The 12,108-nt window shown below is 31.7% G+C and overlaps 1 protein-coding gene across 1 annotated transcript; it reads left to right on the forward strand.

Moving 5' to 3' along the window:
• Positions 1–728: 728 nt before the first annotated feature.
• LOC132750006 (uncharacterized) lies at positions 729–11,857 on the forward strand. Its single transcript, XM_060739956.1, has 2 exons — positions 729–784; positions 9,612–11,857. The coding sequence occupies exon 2, from the start codon at positions 9,937–9,939 to the stop codon at positions 11,290–11,292; it is 1,356 nt and encodes a 451-aa protein (XP_060595939.1). The 5' UTR covers positions 729–784; positions 9,612–9,936; the 3' UTR covers positions 11,293–11,857.
• The last annotated feature ends 251 nt before the right edge of the window (positions 11,858–12,108 follow it).

Raw genomic sequence — 12,108 nt, forward strand, 5'->3', positions numbered from 1 at the left:
TATGGCGCAAACAATCGTATGCCAATATTCTTTACTTATTTTACAAGAGGGTCGGAAGAGGACGTGTATGCATAATGAACATTAGAACAAAAGCTAAAAATAGTTTGAATGTCGATTGGCTCATTACCGAGTCGCCATGCGCCATTTTGAGGACCAACTACTAGTAATCTCATACCAGTAACAATCTCAAAAGAAACCAAATCAACGTGTCATTGCTTTTGATTGGTTGAGGTTTCATAATACTTTGCTTAGAAGTCCCGCCATATTTTTCATGAGATGTTCCATTAAATCTTTCGTTAGAGTTTCAAATTTACTTCCCTTTATCAGTTCGATTGTATTTTGCTTGAGAAGTATATTTATAATGAAACAGTTAAAACAAAATATAATTAAACACACCAAGCAAAGTAAAATGAAACCACTGCTCGCAATCCAGTCAGTTCATATTTTGAAAATGCACGCTAAAAATGATGAATGATTTTATCAAGCTTGAAAGTTGGACAAGTCAATTCAAGAAATGGACTACGGACATTTTAAGTGTTTATGTACAGATAATAAGTAAAACACGCACTTTGTATCTTAACAGTTATCTATAAATTATTGCATATATAAGATACGCTTTGTTCCTCTCTAACCCCCGTAATCCTCTGATTAAACTTTAAAACGCAGCCTTTACAAATATTTTCAAAGTTTAAATGTAAATTTAAACATACATATTATCAAGTTAAAAGAGTGTAAAGAGTGTTAAGTAGTCGAGGATTAATGTCCCGTTTTTGGTAATAACTATGTAAGTATATACATAGATATATCTAACGAAATATCTTCTTCTTTCTCACAGTATCTAATAATTGTAACTACTACTTCAATGATTTTTATCGATACATTTGCCTGTCTTTAGCTATTACAGTTTAGATAGAAATCGAAATAATTAGGTAAGAGCGATTCCTGTTATTTAACAAGTCACGTGGCACATGGGTTATGAAAGCTTTTTAGATTATATAATACAAATCAATGAGATATGATTTATATCAATCACTTTGATCACTTACTAAGACATTTTATGTTTTTCTCATCATCACTTTTATATTTTGCGTCATTATTACTTTCGCTATTGTGTGTGATGTTCTTGAACTTTTAATTCAGCCTTGACTTGTATCATTTCCCAGCCTTAACGTGCATCATTTCCCCGCCATAACCTGTATCATTTCCCAGCCATAACTTGTATCATTTTTATCATTTCCCAGCCTTAACTTGTATCATTTCCCAGTCTTAACTTTTATCGTGTCCCTGCAATAACTTTTATCATTTCCCAGCCTTAACTTGTATCATTTCCCAGTCTAAACTTGTATCATTTCCCAGCAATAACTTTTATAATTTCCCAGTCTTAACTTGTATCATTTCCCAGTCTAAACTTGTATCATTTCCCAGCAATAACTTTTATAATTTCCCAGCCTTAACGTGAATCATTTCCCAGCCATAACTTGCATCATTTCCCAGTCTTAACCTGTATCATTTACCAGCTTTAACTTGTATCATTCCCTAGCCATAACTTGTATCATTTCCCAGTCTAAACTTGTATCATTTCCCAGCAATAACTTTTATCATTTCCCAGCCTTAACTTGTATCATTTTCAAGTCTAAACTTGTATCATTTCCCAGCAATAACTTTTGTCATTTCCCAGCCTTAACGTGCATAATTCCCCAGCCATAACTTGTATCATTTCCCAGCATTAACTTTTATCATTTCCCAGCCTTAATGTGCATCATTTACCAGCCATAACTTGCATCATTTCCCAGTCTTAATTTGTATCATTTACCAGCCTTAACTTGTATCATTTCCCTAAACTTGTACCATTTCCCAATCTTACCTGGTATCATTCCCAGCAATAACTTGTATCATTTCCTAGCCTTAACTTGTATCATTTCCCAGCCTTAACTTGTATCATTTCCCAGCAATAACTTTTATCATTTCCCAATCTTTACTTTTATCATTTCTCAGCCTTAACGTGCATCATTTCCCAGCCATAACTTGTATCATTTCCCAGCCTAAACTTGTGTTATTTCCCAGTCTTAACTTGTTTCATTTCCCAGCAACAGCTTATATCATTTTCCAGCCTTAACTTGTATCATTTACAAGCCTTAACTTGTATCATTTCCCAGCCTAAACTTGTACCATTTCCCAGTTTTAACTTGTATCATTTCCCAGCCCAAACTTGTACCATTTCCCAGTTTTAACTTGTATCATTTCCCAGCAATAACTTGTATCATTTCCCACCCATAACGTGTAGCAATTACCGCCAACTTGTATCATTTCCCAGCCACAACTTAATCATTTCCGAGCCATAACTTGTATCATTTCCCAGCCACAACTTAATCATTTCCGAGCCATAACTTGTATCATTTCCCAGCCATAACTTGTATCATTTCCCAGACTGGTCTAAGCTTTATTCAATCAGAAAGCCCAGTTTTTATTACCTTTTAATCAAACATTTTGCAAGTACCCCGCCTTTCACTTTTATTTTGTTTAAATCGGGCATCAATTATAGAACCTCGTTTGGGTCTTTTGAAAATCTGGCACAACTAATAGTAATAACTAATAATTTCAAATGTTTTGTATGTATGCTCTTTCATTTTAAACCGTACAACGGAATATTTTCGCTACTACTATCCATCGAAACAAAAAAAAACAGAAAGATCAACGAATGTTTCTTTTTTTAGTAAATTCTTACTTTAGTACGTACATTTTACTCGCACATTATCGAATTATTACTGAAATGTCCAAAAAATTTATATTTTTATATAGGTTCATCAGCGTTTAAGTCAAGATTTTATATTTATTTAGGTGGAACATAAAATCTTTTGATGCCAGAATCATTAAAGGAATGTCAATATCAATATTTCAAAAATTCACCCAGGGATTCGAGCAAATAGCTATTTGAGCAAATAGCTATTTGGACGGCCCTACATGTAGGTCACCCTAAAATAAAAACGCAAGGTTAATTCTTTGACTTTTCAAAGTTTACGAGGGTATGCGAATGACACATTGAATGTGTTACATAAAATGAAAATGCTTTGTCTACCTTTCAACATAAAATACTTATGTGGTATAAAATTTAAATCGTTAAAATTAGTTACAGCTTATAATTACCTTTATCCTAGTGTTATTTTGCCAAATCGGTGCTAAATAAGTTTAAAATCCACTGACAGTTTAATATATATGCTAATATTAAATGTAAAAAAAATCTTAGTAATTGCATGCATATTATCAGTAAGGTATTTAATTTGCTAATCTATTTTGATTAAGATAATACGGCAACCAGACTTGTTTTAATTCTCTTCTGATTTTAAAGCGACTTGTACACACTTCTGCGAAGGTATTTCTGTCTCTAAAAATACGCGGTTTTATGAAAATACTAATCGGTCCAAACATGCTGGTGCAAAAGACAAATCTTCGTACCCAGCAGTTTATTTGATTAAAATATATGTTTTTTTCATGATTCTGGACACAGGCCTACTTTAATTTATTCTTGCCTAAAATAGCATTGACTTTCACCACTGCTACAGTTGTGTTAATAGAATCACCGTGACCGAATGTTACTATATTGCATACAGCCAAATTTGCATTTCATAGGAGTTTGCAGGAAAAAAGAAAATTAACAAATGAAATAAATAAATAAATAAATTAGTTTTTATTTATTTATTTTTTTATTTATTGATTAATTAATTAATTAATAAAAAATAAATAAATAAAAACGCCAGACTTCGGATTATTTTATTGCGAACAAATACAATAGTAAGAAAAAACAAATTAAGACCAATTATTCAAAAATAACGATGAACGTAATTCATGATACGGATTTTGGTCTAATTAACTTACGCAGTTAAGGGATTTCTTTATTTAGTTTCATCAATTTTGTCATCTTTCTTTATTTAGTTTCATCAATTTTGTAATCTAGAATCAGTCATAACATACAAAAAAAGCCTACGGATGGCGTATATAGCAGAACTACTTTCGATCCGTATTGTTTCCGAGATGATTTACGTTTATAAGCGAATGGTTCCGAATGCGACGCCATTCCACCGATTTATATGCGGAGAAGTTGATAGGTACTTGTATCCTCTTTTTTAAAAATAAATTGACTCAGTATTCGTTCGATTTTAATAAAAATAAAATAACAATAATAAACCGTTGCAAAAATTTAGATACCATACATTTTAAATTATTTTTATTTTCGTGTGACAAACACAAAGAGAGGTTAATCTATTAAGGCCGATATTCGTTGTTTAAAATTAACCGGTACTTTGTTACATGTGAACAATATTGCGAACAATTTGATTCAAATTTGATACAATTCATAACATTATAATAACCCCTTACATAACCATATACATTTAATGTTAAAAACATTGCATGATATAGTACCATAGGTTTATTTGTTAGTTTTAAAGTTGAACCGATACACTGTTAAAATCTTTAACGACTATCTTAAAACTGTACCCTTTTGTCCGAATGGCACTCTATTGACGAATACTGTGACCTATTGCTGTTTGAATTGTGTATAATTTATCAACGCAAATCTTTGATCTTTTAAATGTTTCAGTGCTATGTGAAATAGTAAATATTTAAGCTAGTTTACCCTGGAAGAAAATTATTTGGCAAACGTTACATTTTATCAGCTTTTTGGCGTATAACGAAATAGTCACGTATTTTCGCGAAAGGGTTATGATAAGCACGGCTCAAGAATTAAAGGTTTAATCCGCGAAATGCTAATGTGTAAGACGTCAGTCAATATTTAAAAGCCTCCCATGTCAAATTAAAATTTAAGAAGAAAAAAAAAGAAAGTTTATAGATATTTGACATATATATAGATGACATATTTGGATTTACTGCATGAAGATTAGGAATTTATAAAATACTGTTTCACCCATAGGTGAGTTACACGTGCTTTATATATAACCGTTCAAGTTTTAAAAAAATATGTATTTAATAATATCATGGAATATTTCATTTTTTTATATAAAAATATTTTCAATCAAATTAAGCTTATATGATGATATCATGCAAAATTATTTATAAATCGATTCAAACGCTAATTTCTTTCCCCGTGCTTTATTGTACATAATATTTATATCGTTTACGTTCATCGTTATTTTTGAATAATTGGTCTTAAATAAACATTTTACTATATTGTATTACACTCAAATGTATCATCAAATAACGGAAATTCAGCACTGAATACAGAATCTATTCTAATAATTGTGCTACATATTAAGTTTTTTGATCGGCTTTTTAAAATGTTTTTCTATTGCCACAATCGACATTTTCGGAAACTAAATTAGTTTTATATTGATACATTTGTAAACATGAAATATTGTATAGAATATAAACTGTAATCTATATCTTCTCCAGATATATTCTTAATTCCATATCGAACAGGAATAAGCCGCTGCAAAACCCTTAAATACATGTTTATAGAAAATAGATAGTCTCTAATCCATATTCGTACATGTACAAATATTTTACATATATTTGACATATAATCTAGCTGTTTTTAATATCAAATTTCTATTCAGTAAATTATCAAAACTTGTTTTAATTCGAAGTATTAAAAACTAATTTCTCAAAAGTCACTGTAATTTTACAAGTGTTTGTCCTTATTGAAAACATATTTGAGCCGCGTCACGACAAAACCAACATAATAGGTTTGCGACCAGCATGGATCCAGACCAGCCTGCGCATCCGCAAAATCTGATCAGGGTCCATGCTGTACGCTTAGAGACCCTATAACAAGTAGAGAAACTGATAGCGAACAGCAGGCTGGTCTGGATCCATGCTGGTCGCAAACCCATTATGTTGGTTATGTCGTGACGCGGCTTATATTATTTTTTTTAACCTAATCATCTAAAACTTGATATTATGCGTATGCAATAATTTTTTTAGATAATTACACCCTTACCCTTTTCTGCATACTTGAAAAATACACCGTGACGATAAAATATAAGTAATTGTAACGGTAATGTTTATAATTGTCTGAAATTGCAAGTGTTGTATATAAGAGGCTATTTTTGCCTTGTTATATTGTTAAACCGGTAGTAATATTAATACAATTTCTTTAAATTATTGTAACTTTAATTGAGAGAAAAAAATACCTCATACCAAAATATTGTACTGTATTCATTAAAGGCACATCGCGACAGGTTTGTGCTCATTGCTTACAACTGGTTCCTATGTATTACGTTTAAAGTTCCTCGCATTCTAATGCTGTGAGAAATTTAAAAATTTTACATTTTTTGGTTGTCAGATTTCTGATATATCTTTAGAGAAATGATTTTCAACTTCATTACTTCCCAAACCTCCATTTCAATGTCAAATTTCTATTTCGATGTCAGATTTCTGTAAATATGTCACACTCGTTAAAATGCCATATTTCTGTTTAAATGTTTTACTTCTGTTCAAACATAAGACGACTTCTATTCGTACTTCTGGTAAAATGTCTTACATCATTATAAATGTCACACTTATGCAAAAATGACATATTTCTGCTTGAATGTCATACTTCTGCCAAAGTTTCTCTTTAAATGTCATACTTCTGTTTAAATGTCACACTTTTGTTAAAATGTCATATATCTGTTTAAACCTCTTATTTCTATTTAAACCTCATACGTCTGTTTAAATGTAATATTTCTGTAAAAATCTCTTACTTCTGCTTGAATGTCGAACTATTGTTTGGTGGTCACACGTCTGTTTAAATGCCACAATCTTGTTTAAATGTCACATTTCAGTTAATTTAAAAATGTTCCATTTCTGTCCAAATGTCACACTTTGTTTAAAAGTCATACTTCTGTTCAAATGTCAAACCTTTGTTTAAAAGTCATACTTCGGTTCAAATGTCAAACCTTTGTTTAAAAGTCATACTTCTGTTCAAATGTCAAACCTTTGTTTAAAAGTCATACTTCTGTTCAAATGTCAAACCTTTTTTTAAAAGTCATACTTCGGTTCAAATGTCAAACCTTTGTTTAAAAGTCATACTTCGGTTCAAATGTCAAACCTTTGTTAAAAGTCATACTTCTGTTTAAATGTCAAATCATTATTTAAAAGTCATATTTCTGTTCAAATGTCAAACCTTTGTTTAAAAGTCATACTTCTGTTCAAATGTCAAACCTTTGTTTAAAAGTCATACTTCGGTTCAAATGTCTAACCTTTGTTTAAAAGTCATACTTCGGTTCAAGTGTCAAACCTTTGTTTAAAAGTCATACTTCGGTTCAAATGTCAAACCTTTGTTTAAAAGTCATACTTCGGTTCAAATGTAAAACCTTTGTTTTAAAATCATACTTCTGTTTAAATGTCAAACCTTTGTTTAAAAGTCATACTTCTGTTTAAATGTCAAATCATTGTTTAAAAGTCATACTTCTGTTCAAATGTCAAACCTTTGTTTAAATGTTATACTTCTGTTCAAATGCCTAACATTTGTTTAAAATTCATACTTCTGTTTAAATGTCTAACCTTTGTTTAAAAGTCATACTAAATGTCTTACCTTTGTTTGAAAGTCATACTTCTGTTTAAATGTCTAACCTTTGTTTAAAAGTCATACTTCTGTTCAAATGTCAAACCTTTGTTTAAAAGTCATACTTCTGTTTAAATGTCTAACCTTTGTTAAAATATCATAAATCTGTTTATCCTGTTCAACATCTATTAAAATGTTATACTTCAGCTTGAATGTCAAACTTCTGGTAAAATGTTATACTTAAGCTCAAATGTCAAACTTCTGTTATTATACAAAAAATCTGTTTTTTGAAAAAACAAAAGTAGTCAGATGTCTGTTCAGTTGTTCATACTTCTGATTTGAAGTTGCTTATATCAAATGTCACACATCTGTTCAAATGCCAGTCTTCCGCTGAACGCCGAATTTCACTTACAAAACAAGATTGGTAAAGTTGTCAAACCTATTTAAAGTGGTAAGAAATAAAATGAATTACATGTATTTGTCTAGTTTCTGGTATAACCGTTGCTATTATGCTATTGGAATAATAGCATTAATATGAATTAAGAACAATTTATTTAGAGTAAAACAAAGTTACTTCAAATTATACATGTATAAAATAGGCAATGTGTGTAAAATTTATACTTCAAGACAGCTCAAGATTCTCTTAAGCTAAATCAAGATGGTAAATTCTGCGTATAAATATCGCTTATACCCGACGAATACTCCAAATTGGGCTTTATTACTTCAAAATCAATCAATGTCAAAGTTATAGACCGAACACAAAATTAGTCCATTTTTTGACCTTTGACCTTTATGTAACATTGACCTTTGTGCTACAGATCTGGATCTTGTGCCCAACAAACTGTCTCATGTTAAAATTATGCTGTTGACATTAATGAGCCGCGTCACGACAAAACCAACATAATGGGTTTGCGACCAGCATGGATCCAGACTGGGCTACACACCTGTATCTTTCGCGTTCCACACTGTCTCACGGGATGAGCATTTGTGTTTAAAGAAAATTCATAACATAATAACAAAGTTATTATCCGAAAACGATTTCGGACGGATTTACTGACAGACGGACACACAAGGCGGTTAACCTTCGGCGGCATGAAAATTATCTACCTGTTCTTCATTAACAATTTGATAAGTGCTCAATTATCATATACCGTTATGTTAAAGACAAGTGAGAATACGGGATATATTTAATAGAATGCGTTATGTCTCACGTAAAGCTAAGAAATGAACTGATTTTATTTGCTCACAACAACATAATAAAAATAGTTTTTATGTAAGATTTATTCCATACCCATAAAATAGCCAAAATTATCACCCACTTATTTCATATGACGAAGCAAAACAATACCAAATACTGAAGTGAATGATATGCAATATATCTCATTGATGTAAAATACAGTATTCCGTTTATATTAGTAAAAAGTACTTTTATATATAATCAGTGTGCGTCTAATGTTTAGAAAACTGATTTTTTTGATATACTAATCTAAATCCGTTCTCAATAAAATAGATACTTGATATTGACACAATCTTCGATTATTAATAAAACGATTTTCAAATGATTATTGCAACGACATGCTTTGTTTGATTAATAAAATCGAAGAAGCTTATGATAGTGTGTATATTTGAGGATTAATTTATTATATGTGATAAAAATACATTACGAATCATACAACTGCAAATCATATTTTAGCAAAAACGAACCATATGATGTCGTATCGTTTTCCAAATTCGTTGAATTTTTAAATTGCAGTGATGTCACTCAGAAGTATTAAGCAATAGAAAGAACACCGAAACACGATGCTATCTTATTTGTACGAATAAATCAGATTGCCGAGTGTTTTGATGTTCTTTCTCTTTTCTATTATAGTCATCCCTGTCATCACAATCAGAAAAAAGTAACCAATGAATATGACTTTTCCACTGTTATCACTTTCCCTGTCGTCACAATATAAAGTAACTTCCAGAAAAAAATGAACTAATCAACTAGCATGCCCTGGAGTGCGAGTAACTAACACCTGCACTCCAGTTAACGCACTGTGTATGTATGGATATACTATTTAACTCTAAAAGGTCTCCAAACCATAGTACATTTGCTATTATATTTCAGGATCCCGAAGGTCTATCAAATACCAACTTGAGACGTTACAGAAAACGAATACAGAGGTGTAACAAGTCAATGTTTGTACGAATACAGCGTTATTCGTATGTTTCAAAATAGCAAGAACATTTTAGAAGAATTCCTATATGAACTTTCATTCCTATGTTCAGAAATGAATGTATGAACTGGGAATATATAATGGATGAAATCTATATAGGGTAGATTATTGGTTCCCGACAGACAAATAAAATGCAATTCTACGTATTGCCGATATGAATGACTTTAAAATGAAAATTTGATTTGTAAGTAGATCTAACGGTTAAAAGTCACAAGAATGGAATTCAACGTCAAGTATGAGGTGGGAATACACAAGATGCAAAAAGTCACTTTCCCGCCACTTCGATCAGGAATTCACGTGAGTCTAGCCGCAAAAGAACCACCGGAAAGAAGTTGGTCGAGATATAAAAAAGTTCTTATAGATAACCCTAAGGACTCGAATCTGCTGCAAAGACAGAAACTATGGAATTTTCAAAAACTAAATCGAGGAGCGTTTCGGTCGCAGCTGACGTCACTTCCGGATATTCCGTACCGTGTACAGCCGAATCCGGTCGAAAAGGTGAGCGTTGCTGTGCAAGCGGATTTGTCGACGAGATTTAGCCAAAATCTTAAAGTTATATTTCCTAATTTAGTGGATAAAAGACGGCGTGCTTCTTTAAATAAAATTGAAAAAATCGAAAGTGATGTGTACGAGGTTATTGACAAACCAACAGAGGAAAACAGGAATACGCATGCGTCAAAAGAGTTTGGTGATTATTCGGATGATTTTGACGAGGACAGTTCAACTGATGATCCGGGGTTTGAATTCGATTCTGTTATTAGGAAGAAGAATGCAGGTACAATGACAGAAGATATAGGAAATGTCAAACCATCAATGAAGCGAGAAAAGAAATTAAAAACATTTCGAGAAAGAAATATGTATACATATAAACTTCCAATTCTGAAGCAACCTGAAAGAAAAATATCTCGTTTACAAAATGAACCAAAAAACGTGAAATTTGAATCTGAAATAGTTTCACAGGACACAGATGAAGAAAATGAAAACGTAGAGCCCGAGGAGCTACCAATACCTTCACCTGACGAACCAGAAGAAATACTATCAGCAGTAAGCAAGGTTGAAATAACAGAAATACCCGAACGCGTGCCGTCTGCTGCATCATCAATAGACAGTAGGGTTCCGAGAATTCCGCTTGAAAACATTGGTCCTTCTAGTAATTCGGCACTAGATCCCGTCTCTATTCTTGACTACATAAGCGGCGGATTTTCAAACCGTTCTAGGAACAGTGATAATGGCGGTAAAAAATCTAAAAAGTTCGTTTCCGATCCGGAAGCAGATCGAATGTGGTTTGAAAAAATTGTTGGCGATAAAGAGATTATTGACTCTGGAACATACGAGAATTTCGCTCGTTCCCGCCCAAGCGCCGAAGAGCAGACCGACTCAAATACCGATAAATACAATGACTTAGGAAAATCTAGTCCAAGGAAAAACTTTACACCAAGAATTAATGACGAATTTGCAGTGTACCATTCTGTTGTTGCAAAATCGTCCAAACGACAAGCAAATATTGTTAACACGACCGTTGCAAAACCTAAAAATCCCAAACGAGTAATTAGTATAGGAAAGTCTTATTAGTGCAATCATATAACATTTATAACAAATATACGAACAACGGTTTCATTGGACTGATGGTACATGTAACAATGAACAGAAATTTAAACAAGTTTAGTTTTGGACTTCTTAAGTCACATCGAACGATTTACTTCGAGTACCGTAAGGTCAACAATGGTTTCTATGAAACTGTCCAGCGAACGAAGATTGTGTTTAAAAAAACAAAAAAAAAAAACAAAAAAAAACAATAAAAACATTGCAACATATTTAGTTCTATCGACACAAGCTTGTAAAAAATGGTGCCTAAAGCATTTCAACTTATTATATAGTCAGATTTTTAACTTCTGGGAAAATATAGATATGTACTTTTCCTCCAAATGTGAGTGTAGGTCTTTAAAGCTGTATGCGTCCAGATGAGCCAGATATTTCAAGAAAATAAATTTGAGAAAAATGTACTAGTAGATCTACTAAGATTTAAGAACAGTTAAAAGATTTAAGTTTCAAGTTAAAATTAACATGACTGACTTTGCAGTATTTATCACTATATTTCTACTGCGTGACTATCGTAGTAGATACCTCTTTTGCTGATTTTGACATTGTTTTGGTAATTCATTTGAAATGCATGTGTAAATTATTTTCTTTGTTGTCATCACAACCTTTTACTCTAAATTACATTTTTAAAATTTTCATGAAAATAGCATTAATCTGAAGGCATGCTTCTTTAAAAATAAATTAAAACTTAAAATTGCCGTTTAATTACAGTGATATACATGTATTTATATTTTCGTTATTTGTTGAATATCTATTCATTTATTGACAAAAGCATATTAAAATATTTTG

The sequence above is a fragment of the Ruditapes philippinarum genome, unplaced genomic scaffold (genome assembly GCF_026571515.1).
Source record: "Ruditapes philippinarum isolate M1 unplaced genomic scaffold, ASM2657151v2 ctg330_1_1_1_1, whole genome shotgun sequence".
NCBI lineage: Eukaryota > Metazoa > Mollusca > Bivalvia > Venerida > Veneridae > Ruditapes > Ruditapes philippinarum.

Coding starts and splice junctions, on each gene's coding strand:
- LOC132750006 (XM_060739956.1), top strand. CDS start 9,937: ATGGAATTCAACGTCAAGTATGAGGTGGGAATACACAAGATGCAAAAA.